Genomic DNA, 27,372 nt, shown 5'->3' on the forward strand with positions numbered 1-27,372 from the left:
ATATTCTGTTGTTAAAGATTTACATGCTTGATTAAAATTTATGTGGTATTGTCTTTGTTAAGGTTAACACCTACCTTCAACCACTGAGGGACAAATCTTGAGTTTGATCTTGTCAGAAAGAGTCTGATGTAATTCAATTTTCTGGACCACCCAAGTTTAGTATTGACAGCTTTGAAAGCTATTTTTTTTCACACTGAAACTATGTTATTTTTGTCAAAGGTGTCTGATCCTTTGCCATATTGAGAAAATTCAAACAAGAATTTGAACAATGGCACAACAAATGCCTGACATAATCAGCACTGATCGTGACACAGCAAGAAATTTGAGTTTGACTTATTTTTAGTTTAGCCAGAGAGTCTAAGTAGACCCAAATTGAACTAGTTTTAATAGTTGCTTGTTTTTTACCCATCTCTACAACCATTCACTTCATCATAAGTGTTGCGTGTTGATGTTAAGTTTACAGATGTTCCAGTAATAGTGGTCACATTTTGAACACCATAACACGTTTTCTCAGGGACAGCTGAAGTTTTGCTGTTTTTTAAGGTACTCCGGTTTCTTCCCACAGACCTAAAACATGAATATTTGGGTAGCTGCTGACTCTAAATTATCAGTATGTGTAAATGTGAGCATGAATGGTAGTTTGTCTCATTCCTCTCTGTGTAGCTCTGTGATGGATTGGTGACCTGTCCTGGGTGTATTGACATAAACAATACACAGAATTTTAACATCTATGCACAGTGTGAAAGCTGATGTTCATTTATTCTCCAGCTACAAACTGCCCAGTTGAACTGCAGTTCTCTGATATACTCAATCAGCCTGTGCTCCTGTGCACCTATCTTTTTCAACCAGAATGAAGTACTAAACTAATTAAATAAATGTTGTCAATTTTACTTACTCTCTTTCAATATTTTTAGAATTACATTTCCATTTAACATCACCTTCTGCATTTATGTGACCATCTCTTGTCAGAACAAGTGTCGGCTCGGATCGTGCAGGAAGTGACGGCAGAGGCAGTGGCGGTACTGAAAGGGGAACAGGAAACTCAGCGGCTGCCATCAGGTAAGACACACCTTGAAACAACTCTTTGAGTTCTACACAGCAAGAGCATGTAGAAAATACATACAAGCTGGCACGGCTAAATAAGCGTCAGCACAAATGCTGTGCAGCTCTCCAGTGATTCAACCATCTAATCAGGCCACTTTGAGTCAGCAGTTCTCACACCTGAAGTTCAGAGGTTCGTCACACTTCATGGCATCGTAGAATCACACACACATTATTAGGAGAAGACAGCATATTTACAGGATAAGCAATCATTCCCTTTAAGTATAGACCAGGAGCACCCAAACAAGCTAGAGTGATACAGTGATAATATTCATCATTTTATATTCAAAACAAATAGCCTGTTGCAAAGGTTGATGTAATTTGGATTTTTCTCACCTTGCTTAATTTGTATAATTCTAAATTTTTTAGGAATTGGTGGCAGATGTAAAAGGTTTTCTGTTTTATGGTATTTTGACAACTTTGTTCTTGCCTTATCTTCTCATTTTGCTATTTGTAGTTGAGGATACCACCAATTTGCCTCCTTCCCCTCCCCCTTCACCTGCAGCAGAGCACTTTGGTCCTTTGGAACAAGGTAGGTCAAGAATAAAAGAGCCAATTTTCAATATATACTATGAGTATGGTTTCCTTCTTTCCCTAACTTTAGCTTCTGGAGTTTTATATTCGCCAATACAGTATATTTGTGTGCTGGTATGTACTGGTACTACCACCCACTGTCGAGATATACCCTACCTCCAGGGGACTAACAACACACTGATACCCCATCAAGAAACCCACCAAAGCTGCTAAAAGCAACATGTTCTCCTTTCTCCTATCATCCATCTCCTCTTGGATCCTGCTTCCTCCTCTTCATCATACACCTGGAACCACATCTTCATTGTCACCATCATTTATTCCAAATGAAGACAGCTTCACATGCATGAACACTTCCTTATTCCAAGTTCACTCTTTTCATCATCGTAGTCATCCACTTCTCTTCCTAACCTCCACATGTCGCTGTCTCCCCATGCACTAATATGACAGTCAATTTAGGTAACCCTCCAAATTTTTGTTGTTTGTTCTTTTGGTTTTCTTATTTTCTTTCCTTGTCTGTAATCATTGTGTTATGTTTTCTGGTCATCATCCGTTTTATATTTTCTATGTGTTTGGTCATGGCCATTGGTCAGAGGTTTACTTTCAAAAAATAATACAAATTGCACAAATGGAGCAACATGCAGAAGAGTACAAGAAGAGTAGACAAAACCAACCAAACAAAAATCCTGAATAAAAAAAGGTGCAAGCTCAGAGCCTGGTTGGTAACTTTTAGGCTTTGTTCTGATGGAATAGTATACATGCTATTCTTATAAAAAATTGTCTTTGTTATTTTAAAAGTCAGCAGCATATTTATTGTTTCCTGTGTCCTCTTCAGTTTTTCTGTTAGACCAAAGATCTGTGATTGAGGCATCTTATCTAAAGCTATTGTTGAAAAGTGCATTTTAAACTATACCCCTCACGGTAAAGGTTTAAGTAAAATTGTGCCTACCTAGGTGACTATGCAGTGTGTTCATAACCAGTCAGAGCAGTAAGAAGATTTAGATGCTGTATTTGGGGTGATGTTGTACCTTTGAAGCGATCAATAAAACTTAAAAGGAAAAGAGATTTGTTTTTGTTACAGTTGGCTTTGTAAAAACTATCATAGTAAAGTGTCATTGCTGTTGGTGTACTTTTATATTTAATTGTCTTATTATTATGGAGTGAATCAGGTTTCTCCCTCAAATGATGTTCCTTTTGTTGGTCTCAGATAAAGGCTGGCCCCTTGAAACATTGATATCTTTGAGTTGCTTTCCACCGTCTACTTGTTGTGGTGTGTGTTACATCTCTGTTTCTTTCAACCAAGCTTCATGTTTTTACTTTCCTTTTTTTAGTGCGTCTTTTCTGGTTTTGTTGCCTTTTCTAAATAAGTAATTGTTTTTATGTTTTTTAGTTAGTCTGTTTATATCCCCTTTTTTCCCCAAAAAAATGTCCGTCTTAAAAAGTTACCTAGATTTTTAGAATTTTCTCTTGATAAAGAAAGTGACAGGTGTAACTTAAAGGTATAAAGGTAGTCCAAGACCAAGTTAATTAACTACTAATTTAGGCCCTTTAACGTGGCACGGTCAAGTTTTTTCTTTTTTTTTACAACAATTTTATTTATTGTCTACTTTGGCCTTTTTAAAAGTGAAACCAAGAACCAAGAAGTCCAACTTTTCTCTAATTTAAAGCACAGTGAACTGTATGGAAAAGGATATGACTAAACATAGACACAAAGAAAGCAAAACAAGATTTTAAACTCATTATTATTAAACTTTCTTTAGGATGGTCATTTTTCTATCTGTTCTCCATTTTTTATTGTTTTCTTTTTTATCTTTTCATTCCCTTTCACACTCTCTTTTTCAGTCTGTGTGTCCAAATTTCCCTGCAGTTCTTCTCCTTGTGTCTGTCTTGTTCGTAGATGTAGGGGATGAGGAGGAGGCGGGGCCTCTCCGCCGCTTCCAAAATTCTCGGGAGAGGTGCAAGTTCCTCGCCCCCTCCATCTCAGTTTCCGTGCCCGAGGATGATCCCTACCACTCCGACGAGGAGTACTATGAGCACCCATTGTTCAGCCCAGAGTGGACGCACTCGGGCGCTCGCCCCACAGGGCACGGTGTGGCCTTTAGACAGATTGAAGGTGAACCACGCATGGTTCCTCTTTGCCATTCTCCCCTCATCTCTTCGCTCTTTTTTTTTTCTTCTGTGATTCCACCTTTTCCCTTCATCCCTTTCTACTTTTGACCTCCCGTTTCTCCTTCCGTCAGCTCGTCTTTTCGTCTCTTTGTCTGTCTGTCTTTGTGTTAGGTTTGTGTGTCTTTGTGATGTATGTTCACTCAAAACCTGACATATTTATTGAACAGTCATACTTTTTTATTTTCATCCATTTTTACCAAAAGCCATTGCTAGCTGTGATTGCCACGTCGTAACTCAATGCATAGCTGTGATGTCTTTAAAGTTTGACAGTTGTTTTTTGTGAGTCACTCAGTGAACATTCTCATCATTAAGACCAGCTGGCTCACAAAACTTTAATACTTTGACTAAAGATCTCTTGCTTTCATAACTGTCTGACACTGTGCATGACCTCCATGCACAAATCAGTGTCTTTGCCCAAGCCAGACTTGTATTTCATTTCCTTCCTTAAGTAAAACCCCTATTTCTTTAACCAGGGTGAACTGTCACTACCTCTTCACACATCAATACCTACTCTTAACACTCTCACTTTGGCAACAAGGAAGACTTTCAGCTCCAAAACACACACACACACACACCCAACCCCCCTCCCCACACACACACAAATCAAACAGTAGCTCGAAAATGTTAGCCTCTTGGCCTCTCCTGTGCAGTCTCAGTGTTTCCTTGAATTTTTATTGATACAAATATGCCTATTTATAACTAATTCTTCATGGTTATTTAACTTCACAGTCAGTGATTTATTTAAAAGAAAGTCTCACACACATGTTATTGCTCACATATATTTAATCTATAAACCATATAAACTGATGCAAATTTAAACTTTTGCCACCAAAATATGGTCATGACTTATTTTTATCTGGATCCCTTTCTGGAGCTGCTTCTTAAACCAAACTATTATTATATTATAATTGCCATTTTACCTAAAGAAATAGTTTGATGTTATTTTTCTCTTTTTTGTCTCCCAAATTTTGCATTTTTTAATAACACAGTTTTGTCATTTTTGACAAAAGGATTTTAAATGTTGTACAGTTCGTTGTTACTAATTTCATAAAGCAAGTACTATGTCAGCTTATTAAATCAAATTATGCACTGATAATAAGTTTACAAAAACACTGTTTTGATTCTTTTTGTTGTGGCCATTTTATTTGATCTTTTGTATGGTCAAGTTACAGCAAAAGAGCAGTAAAATGAAAATCAATTACACTAGTTACACAGAACATAGTTCTGAGTTGTACAAGAAGAGAAAGTACAACAGTTGTCTGTTGGAAAAGAGAAATTGGTATTATTTTTAGCTGGAATTGTAATTTCTGTATGAAATCTAGACAGTAAAAACTACTATATGATAATCTTGACATTGCTTTGAACAAATACTAAGATCACATCCACAGTAAGCCTTCTCAGGAAAATAATATGACTGTGAAACCTCATACAAAAACAAAACCACTCACTGAAGAGCAGTCTGTACAATAAATCTGACATTATTATACTTTTTAACAGTCAAACACTTATGTTCATCTGTTCACAGAGCTGAAAGTATCCCCTCATAAGTTGTGTTCTCATATAACCCAAGTCTGTGTTGCCTGTAGTCTAAACGTGTCCCCCCCACCCCTTTCACCCTGTCTTGAGAAGAAGAGACCATGGAGGCTCTTACAGCTGAATACGAGGAGGAGGAGGTGGAAGAGGAGGAGGAGGAGGAGAGTGCAGAGGCAGCAGAGTCCGAAGCAGCTCTTGATGAGCAGCAGTGGAGTGGGGAGGAGCCCGAGCTGGACAGCCCCCAAGCTGAACCTGTAGATCAGGCAGAGGCCATAGACGAGGCCCAGGATGTAGACCTGGGGGTGTCTGAGGCAGATAGTGCTGCTGCAGAAAGCTCTATGGACAGAGAGGAAGAGGAGGAAGTAGAGGGTGAGGAAAGCCATGAGACAGGTGTGTCCTGCTCTCTGCTCTTCCTACCTGCATGTCACTACATTTTCTACTTTATTAGAAGGCAAGATGTGTCAAAGGAAGTAAAAAACATCGCAATAATTCAAGTGGAATGGCAAGTAATTCTCCCTGCGCTCTGCTGCGGCTGCAAGGCAACACAGGCTTGTTGGTGAAAACAGCCACATTGTTTAACTTGACCTGGTTTTATTGTGTGTTGTCTTTGCTTCTATTTTTATTTTCTACTTGCTCTGTTTTTTGGGGCCGGCCATTTCGTGTTGGTATATTGATGTGAAGTGATGCTAACAGTGCTTATTTTAATTTCACCAGCTTTTAAGCTTACAGGATTCTCATTATGTTTACACATAATGGCTTGGTGCTGGTATGCCAGTGCTACACATTCTTGTTGCCATGAATCATATTTACAAAACATGCATCACTCATTTTGTTATCCTTATTGCTGGTATAGATAGTTTGCAAGGGGGGGTTGTGTGGGATATATCATGCTCAGTTTGGTACAGTTGATGATAGAACCATATCTCCACAAATCCCAGACTACAAAAGCAAAAATATTATTATTGTCACTTTTGCCAGTGACACCAAATGGCATGATTTCACCAAGATGCTGGTACTTTTTGGATGACATAATGCCGCTGTAAAGCCATCAAAATCAAACTAAATTTTTTGAAAAACTGATGAATATTGTTAGCTTTTACCTAGTAAAAGTCTCAAAGAATAAGAAATATACACAAAGAGTGCTTTTTTGTGGTTAATGTTTGATGCATGGATATTTGTCCCATCTGTTGTAACATTTTTCCATAAATCAGCATTGCAGTTGCCTCATATCGACTCTGTCATCCCATATTTTTCATCCATCTGTGACTTGGTGGATCCATAATCTTGCCGTACTTCTTCAGTGATGGCTGTATCATTGTGCTGTAAGTTTTGAAGGAGAGCTTTGCCTGTTTTTGTGAAAGCTTTTCTAGGCACTGGCTTAAAAAGTGATCCCATTCACAGCATGCTATAGCAATACATGTATCTGTTGATAAAAGCAGTCAACTTACAGATATCTTTACAGCTTTGAAGATGGACTCAGACAAGATGGAAAGTGAGTCCATGAGCCCCGACAGCATTGGATCAGAGAAACGTCTAGAGGAATTTTTTGAGCCTCAAGTCCAAAGCTTCTTCGCTGGTGAACGAGTTGTACCAGAGAGCCCAACCATGGACATGCCATCCTTTGTACCTCCAGATATTCAAAATCAAGCCAAAGAATCACCTAGACCGCTTACACTCCAGCCCACTTATGGAGAGCCAATCACAGTGTCAGAAAAACAGCCATCAGTGGAGGTGGTGGAGTTCAGCAGCATTGGCGCTCCTTCTGATTTCTCTTCAATAGGAGTCAAAGTTCAAGAGGGAGACCCAACAAAAGACATAAGAGACAAATCTGGCATGTCAGCATACTTTGAAACATCAGCTATGGATGTTGATGAAGGTTCCCATAAGGGTGAAGGTTATTACGAACTGAGTCGTGCTGGTGAAAACACGATTGATGAAAACAAAACTACAGATGATTCCAAGTCTCAAGAGATTAGTTACAGCACATTAGCTGAAGCTAAAGATAAATCTGAAACAAATAAACATACATTAAAAGACATTCCCTCATTTCCAGTTCCTGACAGGAATAATGAATGTAGGCTTTCTCCTGGTAAGCTGGCTTTAGATCAGAGAAGTTATTCACTCAACATCACTATTGGATCATCTGATCAAAGCGGGCAAGGCAGACCAAGAAACTTTTCCCCACTGGCCACAGACATCATGTCATATACTAGGGGTAGTCTAGATGAATCAGCTGACTACCTTCCAGTATCTACACCCTCTGTAGAAAAGCCAACACCATTCCCTCCTCTTATCCTGGAGACTGCAGCTTCTGTCACTTCAGATTCTTCATCTCCTCCACGGACCGCTGAACCACCTCCAAAACCCTGTCCCGAACCAGAATCTCCAGAATCACCTGAAACACCTAAAAGCTCTTACAAAAATGGCACAGTGATGGCACAAGACTTGCCTGAGATGCTGGATCTTGCTGGTACCCGCTCCAGACTAGCTTCAGAAAACACAGACCCAGAAATCAGCCGGAGAAAGTCACTCCAAGCTGATGCTCCTGAATTCACTGATGACCCTCTAGCAAGCCTTACATCAGGAGAACTGAGTCCTATGATGAGAAAAAACGAGAGCCAATCAGAAGAAATGGGCTACTGTGTGTTCAGTGAATATTCAGGGCCAATGCCATCCCCTGCAGATGTACTCAGCCCTACAAACACATCGGCACAATCCTTCACCCCTTCTGTCTTGGAAGAAAAGGTTGCTGAGCAGGCAAGGAAATTAGCAGTGAGAGATACGTCCATGGAAGACAAAAGTCAGCCATCAGAAGTGGCTGATGTTGACCAGTGGCAAGGAGGAAGAAAAGATTCTGTTGAGCAAAAGAACATACTTGATGCAAATGATCAACCACCTCCTACTCAACAAAATGAGCCCTTTGTGACACCAACTGTCACTGTGACGCTAGAGGAAGGCGAGAGGTCATCGAGCGAGATTGAACGCCAAGCCAGTGGTGAAGCTTCAGCATCTGAAACTGAAATTGCAGACTATGAAAGGCAGATCCGCAAACTAGAGATGGAAGACAGGCCTCTGAGTTTGGAGGAGGAGCGAGAACTACAGGAGCTCAGAGAGAAAGTGAAGCTGGTGCACCAAGAGGCCTATGAGGAAGTGGATGCAGAGGATGTTTACCAGCTTACTGGCATGGCCAAGGACCGAATTGCCAGACCAGTGAAAACTTCACCCACTTCATCTGTGGATAGCAACATTGATGATGACAAATTACTTTCCCCAGTACTCTCACCTTCTAAACTTAAACAAAGAGAAATGTATGGTTCCCCCAAAAGAGTTCCTTCACCAGTGTTAGGAAGAAACAAAGAAGAAAAGGATGAACAGGAACGGAAGATGAAGGAAGAACAAGAAAGGGAAGCGGCTGAGAAAATAAAGAAGGAAGAAGAAGAAAGGAAAAACAGGGAGGAAGCAGAAATAAAAGAAAGACAGGAAAAAGAGAGAAGAGATAAAGAAGAGGCAGAAAAGATGTTGAAGGAAGAGACAGAGAAGAAGGTTAAAGAATTGGAGATGAAAGAGAGATTAGAGAAAGAGCAAAAAGAGAAAGAGGAACAAGAGCTAAAAGAAAAGGAGGAGAAAGAGAAGAAAGAGAAAGAAGAGAGGGAATTACAAGCAAGAGAAGAGAGAGAGATGAAGGAGAGAGAAGAAAGGGAGATAAAGGAGAGGGAAGAGAGGGAGAAGAAAGAGAAAGAAGAGAGAGAGAAGAAAGAGAAAGAAGAAAGGGAAAGGATGGAGCAAGAAGAGAGAGAAATAAATGAAAAATTGGAAAAGGAAAGATTAGAGCAAGAGTTGAATGAGAACATAGAAAAAGAAAAAAAAGAGAGGGAAGCAAAAGAAAAGGAAGAAAAGGAAAAGTTAGAAATGGAGCTTAAAAAGAACAGAGAACAAGAAAAAATGACTGAGATGGACAAAAAGGTTTCAGATCAGCCTGTGGACCTAGAAACAAAACAAGATAAGGAAAAAGCTGTCATAAATTTCACCGAAGAAGTTACTGGAAGCATGAAGGAGAAGTTTAATGAAGATATGTTGAAGAAAGAAGGTGAAGGCACAGAGATGTCAAAGGAAATACCAGAGACCCATGCTGCAATTGAATCAGTGGTCATGGTTGAAGATGATTTCATCACTGTGGTCCAGACAATTGATGAGGCTGAAGAACCAGGACACAGTGTTCGTTTCTCTGCAATACCTGAAGCTGAAGCTCTTGGGGTTTCTGCCCGGAAAGAACAAGAACCAGAAGAAGAAGAGCCAGAAGAAGAAGAAGACGAAGAGGAGTCTGTGGAGTTGGCCCAGGAAGCAGATATGGAGGTGGCCAGTCTAGAGGAAGTAGGTGATGTTCCTGAAACCCCTGCTTCCCCAAGAATGGGGGCCCAGACCATAGACACTGAAGGACCAACAGAAAGCTATGACAGAGATGAAACCACAGTAGATGACTCCATTCTGGACAGCTCCTGGGTAGACACACAAGGTGAGATCTCTTTAATTGTTTGTTCTGTCATGATGTTCCTCTTATTTTCTTCTCCCTCAGCTCTTTCAAATTGTGTGTTTAATTTTATTTCACAATTTTATTTTGTTTTTTTACACAGATGATGATAAAAGTATGGCAACTGAGCATATTGAGCCTCTTCCAAAGGTGCCTAGCCCAGTCAAAAAGCCTCCTGTGGTCCAGAACAAACAACGGATGACAGAGAAACAAGAAAAGCCAGTTAAACCCAAGACCAAAGGAGGTCGAGTTAAAGGACGGATCTCCACTCCTGAACACAAACCTATTCGCAAAGAACCTGCTTATATACCCCGAGAAGAGATAAAGAAGAAAAAAGGTTATTCTCTAAGCACTGATAATTTAAGCTACATGCATGTTCTATTACTTATTATAGTAATATTTACTAATACGTAATCCTAGTATTTTTTTAATCATCAGTCTGTGATTAAGCAATTTGTTTCTGGATAATGCCAAAATAGGTACCATGGGAGGTTTTATCTCATAATTGTTAAGATTTTAACATATTGTTAAGCAGCTTTGTCTGCTTATTGTTGTCACAAGCCTTGTTTCCTCTGATAATGTAGCTATCATAAAAAAGACTGAGCTCACCAAAAAAGTAGAGTCTCAGACTCTATCTCCATCCAAGAGGAGTGTCATGAAGCCAGCAGTCCGCCAGCCACGTCCCATCCAGCATCATTCCTGCCCCAGACGGAGACCCACAGGTGATAAATTGCTTTGGTCTGTCACACAGCTGGTGCTTCCTCTAGGAGTCACCGGAACACCAGTTCCCATCACATCCATCTTGTAGTGTCAGATTTCGTTTGACTTTGGTGTTAATTTAATTTTTCTTGGTTCCAGTTGTTTTTTTTTTGGGTGGGGGGGGGCTCTGTGTGTGTCTTTGTATTTGTTGCCAATAAAATTAATTTGCAGAAATGTTTCATTTGGTTTAATCTATATAATTTATTTTATTTTATTTTGTTATTTTGATTTGGAATCATGTTTCCTTATTTGAAAGAGTAAATTAATACATATCTCTTACATTGCTTCATGTAAATATTTATGCATAAGAATTGATTTGTACACTGTGAATGTAAAGATTTTCATTTAATTTACTCTTTTTAAAAGTTCTTCTTTGTCATTGCATTTTCAAGTAATTGTATCTTTTCTTTTCACCATTGGTCTTCTATTTATTTATCACAAAAATATATCTGTGTAATTTATATGTATATTTTTGAGCTATTACTGTCTACAGTTTTTATGGCAGCTCTGTGGTCAGTGCCACGGTCTTGTATTGTGAGGCTGCAGGTTTGAGCCCAGGTTATGTCAGGAAGGGCATCTGGCATAAAACCATTTCTGAATCATATGTGCAAGTTAGCTCACTGTGGCAGCCCCTGCAGACAGGAGCAGCAGCAAAAAAAAAAAAAAACAATAAATAAATAAATAAAACTGTCTGAAGTTTTAAAATACATCATGTTGACTTGGTCAATTTCCAGCCTACTATAGTTGCTTAGAAGCGGCTAAGAACATGACTCTAAAAATGTCTGTCATGCTGCTCTGTCCCAGAGGCAGCTGCACCTCTTTTTTCCCTGATGCTCTCAATTCTGTGTCACCAGTGATGAAAGCTCAGTGTACTGCTGCATTGCCCCAATTAGATTAATTTCCAGGGTTGACTTACATAATGCTCAGTCCTCCCACTTAATCCCACAGAACATTTGATTCCTATTAAACATTTGATTTATATTCGATAATTGTCAACATATAGTCCATACAAAACATATGTTACTAGGGTAAAATAATGATGATTCTTCAAAATAGGACATTTTAAAGGCTCTTGTGTCTTTTCGCTTCATTGCTTGGAGGTTACATGTGTCCTGTCTAATTTTCTTTCTTTTTTTGGTCCCACAGAAGCCACATCAGACAGTCGCCAGCCTCTCAGTGTTGCCAGACAGTCTCGTGACCGAGCATCTGTGAGTATGGCAACCAAAATAAAACACTGACATGACCTTTGCACTGAAACTAATGAGGGGAAATACCAAATGAAAGCTGAATCATAAAATCAGAGGCACAATGCAACTAAAGAAATTTTATTCAGGACAAAATAGAAGATTTAACCCCAGAGGACACAAGCTAAAGTTAGATTATTTTTTCACTATTGGTTTAACAAAACATTCTCCTTTCTACTTAATAACTTATCCATCCACGTAAATTGTGGTTTGGTTTTCTGTTTGATCACCTTTGTACATTGTTCTTTCTATTTTATTTAAATATAACTATTTACTGTTTTTGCACAATTTTTCTTTTTCTTTTAATGCAGTCAAGACAGATTCATTCGGAGTGTTTATTTTACTGAGTGGGTGTTGATTCACCCTGTGACATTTCTCTAGTGGCTGTGGTCATGACTCCATTTTACTCCTCCACCATGTTAATGACAGTTATTGTGTTTAAAAAGAACCCATTCTTCATTTCTTAAATGTCATGTCACTTTCAGCATACTGTAAATGTCTTAACATGTTCAACTGTGCAGCTGGTGCCTGAACATGGTGTTTAGTGCTCCAAATTCTTAATTTAGTTGATGATTTGTTTTGTGATTAAAATAAAAAAAATCTTGTTGTCATGTCATAGTGAACTTGTCAGATTTTAATAGTTTATTTATCATCTCACTAAAAAGATCTCATTTCCATCACTCTTTTGTTGCTGTTCTTTTTTTTGCTGCATGCTGCATGCTGTTCACTTACTGGGCTGCATCGTTATACCATTTCAGTGTCATGCTCATCGTTTGCCACTTACAAAGATTCCCATCTCCATATACAGAGCAACTGCCTCATTAGAGAGACCTCAAAACTCCCCAGAATTTCAGACACTTACAGGCAAGGTAGGTGGATGGTAGGTTGGCAGAATGGCTGCACAAGCTCTGAAGATAAAACTGTTGGTCACAAATCTCAGTGCAGCATTGGAGACTGTTCTATGGTTGCACTCTTGTTTGTCTTTGTTTTTTTCTCCAGGATGGTCGATCACAGAGCCCCGCCAAGACGTCCTCTGTACCACGTTATGCCTCCTATCTGAGTCGCCGTGGGTACCATGAATACGAAGAGAGCTCTACTTCTATCACTAGCTCTGGCTCCACAGCTCCTCGCAGACCCACATGTAGGCTGAACAGCTCATTTCACACAATATGATTCAGGTGGCAGTAGGGTTTCTAAAACCTGTTACCAGCTGTCAGTGTTGCAGCAAAAAAAATAATAGAACAAAACCAATATTTGATCAAAGCTGGTTAATTTTGCAGTCTGTTAGTTGTGCATATAAAGAGCTTGCTGAAAAGATAAAAGCTTTTGGTGATTATTTGAAAAACAATTATTTGTAATGTCCCAGTGAGTGGGACAGTGTCATTAACGTCTCAGAATGAACTACACCTTGCTCTTCTCTTTTGGTATTATTAATATGAGCTCATGTTTTTTTTCCTATCTGATTTTCTACTTCTCTTCATCTTTACTTGTACTTTTTGACTACTTTAATGTAATTTATGTTCCTTTCTTTGCATAACATATCTTTATGTTTGTACAAATCCAAAATTCAGTGCAACTGAGCTTCGAAAACCCCAATATCATCTTTTTTCTTCTCCTTTCTTGATACTAAATCTTTCAGTTTTTCTCCTCCTGCAGCATTTCACACTGAGATGAGAGCAGAGCATAGGATAGGACGAGCTCCTAGTATGACAGGTAGGGGGACTTTAAAAAAAAATATATACAAAACTTTTATGATAACAGAAAAAATGACAGCAGAGCTGCTGCAGTGGATTCTGCTACTGTTTTCTTTTTTTCTAGAACTGATTCTAAAATAAACAGGCATGAATTTAAACTTAGTTCCTTTTTCTGCAACTTTTCCATGTGCTCTTAACCTTACAGTTCAAATAGATCCATATATTTTTCATTCATCAGTTACAGAATCAGTACGCTCCCGTTCCGCTCGCAGTGGCCGCTCCACCCCCCGTACCCCGGGCTCCACAGCTATCACCCCAGGAAGCCCTCCTAGCTACTCATCATCTTCAAGGACTCCTGGGACCCCACGCTCCCTCAGTTTGATTTCCCAGGAGAGGAAGGTGGCCGTGATCCGCACCCCCCCTAAATCGCCCGCAACCACTCCAAAGCAAATCCGCATCATCAACCAGCCGCTGCCCGACTTTAAGAACATCAAATCCAAGATCGGTTCCATAGAGAATATCAAGTATCAGCCCAAAGGAGGACAGGTGACATTCTTTTTTTCTCAACCCCAAACTTTGTAGCCAGTGTTTAACCTCTTTCTTATTTCTGTCACCTCTGCAGTCCTTTTCCTGTCTTTCATGTGTTTGTTTTACCTGTACAACTTTTTTGTGGCTTTTACTGAACACAGAGACAAAAATCAATATTACTTTTAGAGGTAAAGATACTACCATATTTTAATGCAAATAGCATTGGTCCTCTTTAAGCTTATGTAGATTACATCTCCATAGATAGAAACCTTTATATTTGTGTACCACAGCACTTCTCTTTGTTTCATTTCCTTACTTTATTCACACCTTTTCTCACTTTTATGTTGTTGTTTAGATTTTCTACAGCCCTTTTCTTGTGCTTGAGCCCACACCTGATGGTTTTGTAGTCTCTTAGTTTGTTATGTTAGTCCATCATTCATCCTGTTGATTAATCACAACATGAATACTGAGTTAGCTAGTGAAAAAGCAGAAAAGCAAAAAACAAGCTACAATCTCTCCCTGCAAACTATTTTACACTAATTGTGCATAAATTAAAGCACAGAGAAACAAGTTCTAATTTGCAAAAAAGGAAATAATCATGTTTTTTCCCACAAATTCAGCTGCTTCACAAGGTAAACTTCTAATGGTTATAGCTCATTTCCACAAATAAAGCAAACAGCAAGAATAAGAGTTGCTTTTTTCCACATATCTAAATATTAAACACATAGTTGACAGATATTTGATTTGTGCGAGTTATTTACTTTTTTTAAAGCTTTGTTACTGTGAGCTTGATACAGGGTTTTTGCCTCCTAACAGTTAAAATTGTTACAGTAACCCTCAATAATTTTCAGATGTAACACCATCAATGTGCTCCAGTTAAGCTTGGATGAAATCTGGTGAGTCTGAAGATGAAAGTTTTCAAGGAAAAAGAAGAATCAGACTTGTGTTAGGTAATTTTTTTTATGGCAACTCTGACAGTCAGTAGCCCCAGATTTCATTTGACCGAACATTAACTTGACTTTGACATCCTGCTGAGCAAAAAAAAAAAAAAAATGGAGTGAATTTATTCCTGAGGTTTTCCTCCTGGCTCTGTTATTTGAGGACAGCAGTTGAGCCAACACAAATCAGCATTTCAAATCATGTTTCCCGTTGCTGCAAAGAATATGCATTAGCATGATGTCGGGAAGTGTATACTCCTCTAGTTTTTGACAAATGTCTTGTTTTGGTTTGACTCTGAAACACAAAGGCAGTGCTGCCACATGAAGCATGTGATGGAAACAGTAGTGTGTCTGTAGCCATCAGCTTTTACAAGCCTGCACCGATGACCTGATTAGAAATCTAAGCTTTTGCTTGGCGTGTTTATGACTTGACAGGTCTCTGAGCTGCTCTGTGCAGTCAGCCAGAAAATAGGGAGGGATCATGTTTCAAACGTCAGCTGCTGGAAAAATGGGCTCCATGGACTTTGTTTTTTTTGCAAGAAGGCACAATGGATCACAATCAATCACATATTTTTTTTCATTAATGCTAGCATGTAGGGGTTGTTTTTTCCTTCTGAATTGGAGTGGTTTTAGCAGTTGTCTTGTGGATGTGGAAATGTATAATTTTCAGTCCAATGTGTGCATCTCACCTCTGAGCTTGTGTTACTTGTAACACAGACTACAAATATACTCTGTTAGAGTTTGCTCCAAACTTTATTGAGCATAATAAGTTAATAAACAAATATAAGTTGTAGTTTGCTCAAAAATATTTTAAGTTAAGGGTAGGATTCTGCTAGTCATAGAGTTAAATGTTCCTATATTTTTTCCTATTTTTACAGAAAGAGCCTAAATAAACCACCACATTAGATTTGGAATCAGCTTCAAAGATTTAGATAAATACAGTGAAGAGTTGCCATGTTCAAAAAGTTTACCTCCGGATTCCTTTGTTAGTGTTGTGAATGGATGGTCTTAGAGCTTGTTTTAGACTGTTCCCTATCTGTAACCACAGCTTTCTGCAAGCTTGTGTTTTTGTGTTTGTCACTCCTCATTGGCACTAGACACTTTCTCCCAGACATAAAGTGGTGATGGCAGCCATCATCTAAACCTAGAGGCGATTGTTGATCTAAGCAGCTCACAGGCTGCCTGGAAATTAAAAAAGTAGCATTTAGGGAAGAGGCAGGTGTTTAATTTCAAGGATTCAGTCAGAACTGGCTAGACACATTAATTAGAGTATCAAAAAACCTTTGGTAATATGAATTGATAAAATCCACAATTACATTAGTGGGATTTGTCCTATGTGAGTTTTAAACGTTTCAAGGTAATATTTTTGATTCTTTTTGTCTTACTTTGTTGTTATGTCTGGTACTTTTTTATCTTTGTCTTCAAAAATAAAGTACTCACTCAAAAGAACTTTAGCTTCTCAGGAGTTTTGTTCTCCTATTTTTACACAACGTATACCCAGTAGTTAAGGGATTTTACCTATTTAGCACTGTTATCAGGTTTTCTATGACCGAAAATGGTTCTTCTCAACTTCAGTAGTTTCCAACCAGTCCAAGGTTCCCCTAGTGTCAGTAGCATAAGTAGTCAGCCTCTCTCCGCCCATCCCTTGCCTTCACCTGGCTGCTGACCTGTATATTGATTGTCCTCGTAGAAACAGAAGGACCAAAACGTAACAGCAGCAGCACCCAAATGCCGAGGCTCTTTGATTTGGAAGTCAGTTCTCCGCTTCATCTCTGTTACTCTTTGTCTGTCGGCAGCACACACTGTGACCTGGACCCAAGGCATGCTGGTATACCTCCTTGCTGTTATTTATAGTCCCCTTTTTGAATTCTTCTTAAAAAGAAAAGAAAAATCCAGAGAAGAGTTTAATAGGAGAATGACCTTCTTTGGCAAGGAAAACTAAAAACATTTAACGTTGCTCAGATAAGATGAATAGATAGATTATTATCTAAAAGAAAATAATCAGCACATACTCAGATTCTCATAAGTTTTTTAAAACCTCTTGACAGAGAAACTATGGTATTTTTTCAAGAACTCATTCTTATCGTCCTTATAAGCAGTCCACACTGTCTCTGTATTTTCCCATAGATTCATACTTTAAACAAGAAGCTGGACTTCAGCCATTTTTTACTGTCAAAACGCAGCACTAAGGAAAATCTGAGGCGCTCACCACATGGATCCAGTGTATGTACTAATGTTTGACTGACAGAATAGATGGAAATGTTTCCTTTTTAGTTGTTGTGTCTGTGCATAGCTTGTTTTCATTGTTATGATTGTAGCATTACATTGTTGTACTTTGCTACCAAACATCTTTTCTTATCGTAGTTTGATTTTTACTTACCTTACCTTATAAATACCAGCCATTAGGAATATTGCAAATGGAATGTGAACTTTTGATTCTAACCACAACATGCAGTGCCATAAAGTCCTGAAGATCATAGTCCCATGTTGTAACCATCTGCCATATTTAGTAACTCTTTTTTATTTTACCAGCTCCAACCAATTCTTTGTTACCTTGTCCAAATTGTCTGACATTAATATTATTTTTGGTTAGAATCTTAATTATTCACGTATGAGGCCTAATCTCGTGCCTGGACTTGCGTATTGCTTCATTTTACAGCTGACAGACTCGCAGGAAGTGAGTTACTGATGACTTTAAACTGTGCTTCTGTCTCTTTGCCCAGAAAATGTCAGTGATTTTCATTTTCACTTGTGCTGTTAGTTTGTTTCACATGCCAGGCTCCTAGAGAGTGTGAACAATCGTGACTAAAAAGAGTCTGATTTGACTCAAAACTCTTCTACAGTAAGTAAAAATCTGTCCTGTAATGTTTTATTTTTTTTCACAAAGAATATAAAGTTCTTTCCTCCATCATGAACTGCATATCCTAATAAGCAATGTGACAGACTGGATGATGTTTCCTATAAAACTGCAATGAAGATGTATCTAGACAACAAGATCATCTAGTCTATTCGTCTATTGTTTCAGTGGAGTCTCACATTTCATGAATAATTTTGCTGACCTGTAGACGTTCTTCACAATAAAGTCTCATAAACTAACAAAGTATTTCAAAATAGGTATTTTTGCCTTTAAAAATAATGATATGCCTTGATTTTACATTACTTCAGACCTCTGGAAAAAATACTTGGAAATAGGTGGTGGTTGCTGGCTTTAAGCCATAAATTTTAATGCAACAAGACCTGAGTTTGTGACTCAGTCAGTTCAAAGATTTGAAAAGTATTTCACTTTTCTGCTTTTCTTGGGATTAACTAAGTTTAGGTAAATAAATGTATGTATAGATTTACAGATTAAAAGGCTCATGGTTACAGATTGATTCAAAACCAAACCAAACCAAACAATAACAGCCCAACGCAGTATGATTTTGAACATATAAACTGCAGATTGAATGTTGGGAAATTAAAAAGTACAGGACATATTTGTTTATCAAAGTTTTTGCTTTATAATGAACTTTTAGCACAGCGTCTTTTGTATAATCTTTTGAGAAGAGGTAAGTGTATTTTAAAGTCTTGGTTTAAGGGAAAAAAGGTTCAAGGCTCAGGTATGTTTTCAATGTCTCTGTCTGTTATTTCCTGCATAAACAGAGTAGCATATGTTTGTAGAATATGTTCTGTTTTCAGTCTTTGTTATTGTTCCAATTACTTTGAGTGTTCTGCTAAAGCTTTATTTTTATTGTGCATGTATGTTACCAGGTCTGCTTTGTCTGCTTCTTATTGCTGTTTTTTTTTTTTTTTTTTTTTGTTTTGTTTTGTTTTCCTTCCTGCAGTTACTGAGATTCATTCATCACCATGACAGCACACTCACATTTTGTATTATCATCGCACTCTCAACTATGGTCTCAAGTCTGTGTCACTTGTAATTTGCATCTATTTGTATTTCGGCGCTCATCTGGAGAACTTGCCTTCTTGTCTCACATTATGGGAAGTCAAAAAATTGAAGTGAACAATCCTTCTGAAAACCAAATAACTGCTGAACAGTTATACAACTGAAGCCTCACATCTCTTTCAGTACAAACTCTGTGGGTATGACAGGCTCACCATTCGCCTGTGACTTCAGTACTGAAGTATCTAAAGTAGTTTTTAAATGGTTACCACTGTTAAAAACTCTTTTTTTCTTTTTTTTCTTTATTTTTCATGCAAGATAAAGTGAGTTAAAAGAGTCTGCTGAGAAGACATCAGTTGTTTTGACAGGTTAATGCAGGGTCCAAATTCATGCCTCCAGTCATACAGCATTATACATTTGTCTTGCTTATTACCTTAATATATTCACTAAACAATGTGTGTCTGGGGCATCAGGGAAACGGATACTGACTCTTATTTTAAGACAGAAATATTAAAATAATAAGACAATGCAAACTGCTTAAAAGACTTTCCAGAAAGGCCCAAAAGTCTCCCCGCCCTCATTCCTCACCTCCGCCCCTGCAGGTCCTCATCCCCAGTGTTAAATTGGACTATAGCCATGTTAAGTCTAGGTGTGGGTCCTTGGACAGGCGGGGCTACTCAGCAGGAGGTGGAAACGTGAGTCTTGTCATGCAAATCCAGTATTTCAATGTTGATGTCGTGTATTTGAAGTGTTGTGTTGTGTTGTGTTGTCTGTTTCATTTTCTCCCTTAACCCTTTACTCCCCCAGTTTATTAAGTGAATCACTCATTCATTCAGCTGGTCATCATCTCATTTTTCTTCATCAGCATGCCATGCTGTAGTAGTGATTCTGCAAATTATGATACTAAAAGTTGACACCTTTGTAATGCAGCAAATAACAACAACATGAAAGTTTGCAGAAGTTCAAATTTTTATGTTAAAGAGGTTACTGTGTTTGAGTGGTAAATAGATGACTCAGTGTCACATGGTGGAAGGAAATTTACATGCAAGGAACAGTCATTTTTAATCAAATCCAACTCTGTAATTTTGCACAGTATATTTCCTGCTACCTTAAAACTAATCAGTACCTCAATAAACCCAACACATCAGTGTTCTGAAAACATTGGTGCTGAAAAGACAATCTTCTAAGCTTCAAGGCATCACATATTTCATAAAAAGATTTGCACATTTTCAGTATTTATGCATGGGTAATAGTCAAAATATCTAAAATAATACAAGGCAAATCTTTGAGATTGTCTTTTATTCAGGCAAAACTCTCACCAGCATTTTTTATTCACAACACGTAGCACTCTGCTTGAAGCACTTAAATCTAATTACAGCAATCTGAAGGCACCAGATATAGTGTGTACTCCATCTGCAGTTTCTGATTTAAGCGATGCACATGTCAATGCACCATTACACAAGCCTAATAACAATGAAACAATTAAAAGCTGTCTCTTGAGTTTATAGCACTCCCCATCTCTCTGTTTGATCAAATCAAATTCTGAATCTGAAATTACCAGGTTACCTGGGGAAAAGTTGTGTTAAAATGTCTCAGAAAAAAAAATGTAGCTGCACTGCCTTTGGCAAAATAGATAATAGCCTTTCATACAACTGTGTTACATTTAATCAGTGTGTGATTAAAACTTTAGCTTTGCAAAGTTGATATAACAACTATATATATATATATTCCTTTCAACTATGCTGTTATTGCAACCTTGGTACTGTGTAAATTATTGACATTTTACTCAGTTTTGATGTGTGCATTTTTACAGTGGCATGCAAAAGTTAGGACACCCACTGTGAAAATTACTGTGATAGTTCAGTGAATGGAAGATGAAAGAAGCTATATGTATTGCAGTAATGGTAAAGTAAAGAAGGGCACATTTAGGGCATATCATTACTAAATAAACTGCTCTATATTTTTAATGTAGTGTCCCCACTACGTATGTTCTAAACATTAAGCAAGAAACTAAACATCTTATCTGTTCACAACAAAGAACAAATGCCTACAAAGCAGTCTGGTCACTTTAAATTATAGACAATGCTTCTTAATGTAGGAAAAACCCCAAAGAACTAAAGGAAGCCGGTAAGATGAAAGGCAATGGAAGGGTGAGAGGAGTTTTTAGAGTCACAGTCATATAAAAAACTGCTGTGTTGTTGAATGTGCTCCAAGTCAAGCCTGATGAACAGTTTAGTTTTACTATCATAACATTCAGTTCTTTACCTAAAAAAACTGCAAGTGTTTAGTAATAAATGACATTCTAATGAGCAGAATATTGTATCTGTCTATACCAGTTACTAAATCTGAAAATTTGAAATGTTGTTTTGCTGTCAAATGTGAAATACCAGACTAAAACAGGATTATTTTTTTAAAAGGATTCAAAACAACAACAACAACAACACCATTAAATACTTGTTGACGTAAACATGACCATACTAAGAACACCAGCCTTTCTGATGAGATTTTTGGACTTCTTGAAGACACGTTTGCTAGAGAGATGAGCCAAAATGTCAAATGAGGGTTGTTCCAAACAAAAGCAGTAAGTGGGACTGGAAAACCCAACTTCCTTATTTATTTTATTTATTATAGAGCAAACCTCATGAGGTAAGACACTCTTATTGGCAGCATTTGATGGTGAGAAGACTTCTAGAAGAATCAAGAGTAAAATTTAGACAAAAGGAACCATCACAAATGTTTATCAAAACATATGTGATAACTAAGGCATCAGACAACATCAGAGGACCAGAAAACATGCAAACAGCTGTGGCAGTGAAACGACAGAATATTATAAAGACATGTCATCAGACCTTATCCATGACATTATTCACCAACAAGGACTCTCTGGTTTTGGCTCATGCTGTATATATTTAGTAGCATTAAGCATGCAAGGTAATCTGTGTACTCCATCTATCCACCACCTGGTAAACTAACATGCCCTTTGTCATCACTGCACATGGTAAAAGAGCCATATTCTGCTTTGTTCTTTTCACATTGTGTGTTTTACCTGATTCACAGTCCTCATTGTTCAATGTTTCACTTTTTCCTGACGTGTTTATTACCCTTTATCGGTGAAAAAAAGAGAACAGATCATAGTCATTGAATGACTTCAACTAAATCAGCGACCTCAGTCTCATCCCGGTGATTCATTTCAGGATGTCCTCTTCCTCTCCTTATTCAATGTGTCGTGTGTAAAGCTTTATAACTCGCTGTCTCATCAGTTCACTCCTTGCACATTTCTTTGTGAATTTCTCTTTGGGCCTCCCTGCTGTGTCATACATTTCCATACCCTTGCACTTTTTATGCCTGTGGCTGCTTTCAAGTGTGTACTCTATTATGCCTATTTTACTAGCTTACTCTTCTCACTGTCACTGTGTATTTCCCAGGTTTGTTGAAAGCGCCAAAATATTTTGAAGAAATACACCTGTTATAGCACATACCTTTCAGTTTTTTCTTTATAGCACAACATAGGGCCTGTTATAAAGTAGTCGCTGCTGGTATTCTGATTTTTACATATCCTTAGATATCACCATTTTGAACATGGGAAAAGCCTTTTTAACTTTTAGCTTATACTATTATTTTAACACATAAAAGTTAGTTGTAGGTGTAGTACGGAAATGATTTATTACAGGGTTTTTCTCACTATATTTCAAAAACATAAAAAAGGAAATGGAATTTTATAACTGAGCACAGTTGGGCGTTAGCTTCAACTTTGGAATGACCTCTGAGCTCTGATCTCGTCATTTCCCAACTTTGCTTCTTCCAGGTGCAAATCCAGAGCAAGAAGATTGACTTGAGCCATGTGACCTCCAAATGCGGTTCTCTGGACAACATCCATCATCGGCCAGGTATAAGTTCAGCACAAAGAAAGTATTACTTAAGGTGGCAGCGGCTGCATGAAAATGCTTTTGACCTTTAGGCTTTGGTCTGGACAGCTATATAAATACATGTGAGGCTGGAAAAGCAGTAAACCCAGTTAGCTAGTTTAAACCACCTGCTCCAAATCTTTATTGGAAATGAAAAAAAAAGTCATAGTTTATGAAGTAGCCAGAGGTGGATAAGATGTGTAGAAGGCAGCATTTCTACAAAATATTTCAAGTTATGGTTGAATAAGAAAAATGAATGCATGCCATTACACAGAAAACAGCAAACAGTGGTTAAAAAAGTCGCTTTACTGTTGTTCTTTCTCATAACTTCAGCTTCCAGATGAATACTATCAGTTCTTAATGAATCTACTGACACTTCAAAGACAACAAACCAATATATAAAAAAAAATACATTTTGGCAGGATAGCATTTAAACTAATATGATACTATAATAATGTTTTGTATGGTTTGGTTAGATGATTTGTAATGTATTTTTATGACTTTATAAAGTAGAAAAGCCAGAGAATTGAATAAAGTGTGTCTAAATATATCATCGGTATATGAACAATGCCATAAATGTGCACAAAACTCTCTGTAAAGACCATCAGAATAAAGGTAACAGTGAAAGTTAAAACTCTGCTGTGTATCAGTGCACTAGAGACTTCAATTTGTATTTTGAACACACTCACACACACACACACACACCTATATATATTCTCAAATGCAGATGCTTTATGTAGTGAACTGAAGGTTGCAAATGTTCACTGTTGTATGACTTTTGGTTTGACTTTTTTCCCCTCATCAGACAATGATTGGTCATTCCTTTCAAAATGAGAGATGAATTTAATTTGTAATTTTATGTGAATCTCTTAAATAAGCAGTCAATCATGTTGAGCTTTCACACTCTTCAGTGTCCTGGAGAGCTGAAAGAACAACAGTCGAACTGAGCTGTGAACTGCGTTTGGACTGACAGCTCGATTGATTTGTCCACAGGTGGCCGGCTGTAGGAGGTGTTTTTCTGGTCCCTGGCAACATTGCTGCAGTTTCTGTATTTCTACCTTTAGTGTGTAAACTGTATGAAATTAGAAGTTAAAAACCTGATTAGATCAAACACATTCTAGTTAAGTGCATTAAACTAAACTGCATTCAGTTCTGCCAAGAATAAAAACCCCATTAAAAGTTAAGTAATGACTTGAGTGACAAGGCACATTGTTTAATGAGGGCTGCCTAAGTTTGAATTTTTTTTTTATTATCACTATTATGCAAATAATTTATAATATTTTTTTCTCTAAACTGGCTTTTTAAAAGTCATTACTGTTAGATACAATGAATTTACGCTGTTGTAAAACTGACAGTGTTCACACTTTAAATAGATGTCCAGAATTTTTAGTGTTTTGCTGAAAGATATGGAAACAAATCACTTTAACACCTCCCTTCATGGTGTTGCAGCAACTACTTCATGTCTTTCCAGCTCCACCTGCTGATATTATTCTGTCATGTGTGTACTTTATAACTTTTATTCACTAAATATTTTGTGGACATGCAGATTTATTTAGACAGGAACAATGCATCTCTGTTAGCCAAAAGGCTCATTCTTGACTGAGGTCTAAATTATTCCTGCTGCTTGTAAAACATAGAGTTTTATCACTGACTCCTTTCCAACCTTGAGTAAATGTGTGAGCCTCAAGTAGACATATGATTTTTTTTTTCTTTTCAAAATTGCATAACTTCACGGATCTCAGTTCTGACTCTTCTTCTGCTTCTTTGCAGGGGGCGGTCATGTGCGAATAGAGAGCGTAAAGTTGGACTTCAAAGACAAAGCGCAAGCCAAGGTGGGTTCACTGGATAATGCTCATCACATTCCTGGGGGAGGTCGCACTATGGTGAGTGTCAAACCAATGCTCCTAATCCATCATTTAGAGGAGAATACCGAGGCTTTCAAAGATTGGCCAGTTTGTCAGTAATGGAAAGAGGGCTCCTAATAAAACTCTCATTTCATTGTCAATTCAATTATATTTAGTTCAGATATATTTTATCAGTCCCCAGGGGGAAATTGTTTTCTGTTTTGACTGATTATTTAAACACGTAATCTCAAAGGCTTTTTTAGTCAATTAGTCAATTTTTTTTTAATTGTCAAAAATGTGGCTCAGTCATGTTTAGAACTTAGTCCTAAAATTTAAATTTAATTTAAAAAAAAAATCTAAATTATTTGTCACCCAGTGAACAGCATAGATATGGTTCTGGCAGTTGTTTCATTGATTCTCACATCACACCACCTGCCTTTAATAGATCGAGAGCCACAGGTTGACATTTCGTGATCATGCAAAGGCCCGGGTGGACCATGGAGCAGACATCATCGTCCAGTCTCCTGGTTTATCTGGCTCGGTGTCTCCCCACCGCCTCCGGGAAAGCCACCTATCATCCTCTGGCAGTCTCAACATGATGGAGTCTCCCCAGTTAGCAACCTTAGCTGAGGATGTCACCGCAGCCCTGGCCAAGCAGGGTTTGTGAACACTGGATCTCTAGATTGCCAGTCTGCACCCCAGACTACCCTCATCTTTCCCTTTCCGAACTTTTATGCTCTCACCTGCCATCCTGAAGCAAAGTGGTTACTGCTGCTCAGCTGAACCACAGCCTCGAAACATCTTTACTTCAAGATCCATCACTCAACTTTAAGTAGAGACTAGAATTAGAAGCTATTGTGTTTTTGGTCTTATTTATCTTGTTTGTTGTCTATTTTAACCCTAAACATGTGCTTTTAAGATTTTTTTTCTGTGTATATTTCTTTCTTTTTTTAAAATAATGTCACATAGAGTAGATTGAGTGCTGGTCCTAGATTAAGTGGGATATCCACTAATAGGTGCAGACCAAATATTGGTTTTGCTGGCCTTAGATTAATGTTTTAAAGAAGTTACAGCCTTTTTTTTCTATTACAAAAAACAAAAACAAATAACATGACAAGTACACCATGCTGCACATTTTGTTCTAGCTCAGTAAACGTGCATGGTTGCCAGATCCCCTAACAAAACAAGCATCCATACTGCAAGTCATCATTGTCACTCAAGACATGATTATATTTAACAAAAATATATAGAGAAATGTATAAAATAGAAGTTGTCTGTCACCTTTCTCTTCTCAACACATCTTAAAAGATTACGGCTATAAAATAATACTCCAAAATGACATTTATGCAAGAACTGTGACATGTTATGACAAGCATGTATGGATTCAAATATGAAAAAAGGCTCTTTTGTATTTTACCAAACTAATTTTAGTAACTTATTTCCTCATTTATTGGATAAAGATGAAAAAGTTCATGTTTTGTAGTTTATAGTTGTTTACGGTGTAATGCTTGGTGACGATGTCCGAGACTAATTTTGGTGTTGCTAATGAATGCATTTCAGTCCTGTCGAAGAGCCTTACTCACTTGATCCTGCTCAGCCGCTCTGTACTAAACACTGGAGCTCATTCCACAAACACTCATCTTGAAATAAAACCTTTAAGAGTATCTTGTTGTGAAATATAAGCAGTACAGAAATAAATCCACTCATCAGAACTGTTTCAATTGCAAGGTACAACTTGGTCCCTGATATTTAGCAGAAAATGCTGCTACTCTAACAATTTGTGTGCGTGCGCGTATGTGTGCATTTAGTTCAGATTCCGAGATGTTTTAGGAGGATGCTACTGGAAAAGCTTTGTTTCGATGTTTAACCCTCCTGAAGCCCTCGTAACTGAAGAGAGGAAGAGAAGCCCGTGTAACTTCGGGTCCATTTGACCCGAAAGCCACGGGATGTTTGAGATGAAGAAGTTCTGGAATATACTTTTAAAAAAGCCTTAAAAAATTTAAAAAGACACTTCATGAAGAAACATTATCTGGTTGAAAGAACTCAACTCTTGTTATATCTGTTAGGAAAAAAAAAAGTGTTTGGGTGATTTTTGCCCCGCCCCCAGACTCCAGTCGTGGTATGAATTGCCTCCTGCCCAATTACTGTCCCCCTCCAAACGCAACTGTTTGTTTGCTTCTGTGTTTTTTCTGCATCCCCCATCTCCGTGTGCCTCTCCCCCACCTCCTGCTCCACCCTCGCATATCTTATTGTATTTAAAAAGTCAAGTAGATGTATGCAGTTTTTTCTCCTGTTGATATGACACCAATTACAATAATTAATGACAATAAAAACAAGAAAAAAGGGACGCTGTACTGTTTTCTGTCTTCACTAACTAAATAAGAAAATAGATAGAAATTAACTGGAAACACAATTACATAGTTCACCTAACTTCAGAAAGTAATGTTCTTCTAGTGTTTTTCTTTTTTCTTTTGTTTATTTTTTATATTCTGTCTAAAAAATTTAACTTTTATCATAATGTTTTCTTGGATTTGTTTCTGTTGAGAAAAGAAGTAATTCTAATGCACCAGCAAATCTGTTCTAATGTAACTAAAATCAAACACCAGTTGTTAAAGGGAAGGTTTTTTTAAGTGGAGTTCTATGGAAAGGCTACCAGCAGTCAGTATCTCACCTGAAGGACATAGCTGATTGAGTGAACTTAGTTTGGAATAATAAGGCAGT

At 37.8% G+C, this 27,372-nt stretch overlaps 1 protein-coding gene across 1 annotated transcript in view; it reads left to right on the top strand.

Moving 5' to 3' along the window:
• The window catches only part of map2 (microtubule-associated protein 2), a 68,664-nt gene extending 41,669 nt beyond the window's left edge, over positions 1-26,995 (top strand). Inside the window, exons 5-21 of the mRNA XM_037976192.1 lie at positions 970-1,059; positions 1,559-1,633; positions 3,530-3,745; positions 5,431-5,724; positions 6,797-8,781; positions 9,118-9,847; positions 9,966-10,199; positions 10,447-10,584; positions 11,768-11,829; positions 12,624-12,734; positions 12,865-13,006; positions 13,522-13,578; positions 13,798-14,105; positions 19,505-19,597; positions 22,708-22,789; positions 24,578-24,690; positions 25,097-26,995. Coding sequence (XP_037832120.1) covers positions 970-1,059; positions 1,559-1,633; positions 3,530-3,745; positions 5,431-5,724; positions 6,797-8,781; positions 9,118-9,847; positions 9,966-10,199; positions 10,447-10,584; positions 11,768-11,829; positions 12,624-12,734; positions 12,865-13,006; positions 13,522-13,578; positions 13,798-14,105; positions 19,505-19,597; positions 22,708-22,789; positions 24,578-24,690; positions 25,097-25,318 — 4,952 coding nt within the window. The 3' untranslated portion in view covers positions 25,319-26,995. The remainder of the gene's footprint in view (positions 1-969; positions 1,060-1,558; positions 1,634-3,529; positions 3,746-5,430; positions 5,725-6,796; positions 8,782-9,117; positions 9,848-9,965; positions 10,200-10,446; positions 10,585-11,767; positions 11,830-12,623; positions 12,735-12,864; positions 13,007-13,521; positions 13,579-13,797; positions 14,106-19,504; positions 19,598-22,707; positions 22,790-24,577; positions 24,691-25,096) is intronic.
• The last annotated feature ends 377 nt before the right edge of the window (positions 26,996-27,372 follow it).

Source organism: Kryptolebias marmoratus, linkage group LG6, assembly GCF_001649575.2.
Source record: "Kryptolebias marmoratus isolate JLee-2015 linkage group LG6, ASM164957v2, whole genome shotgun sequence".
Taxonomy (NCBI): Eukaryota; Metazoa; Chordata; class Actinopteri; order Cyprinodontiformes; family Rivulidae; genus Kryptolebias; species Kryptolebias marmoratus.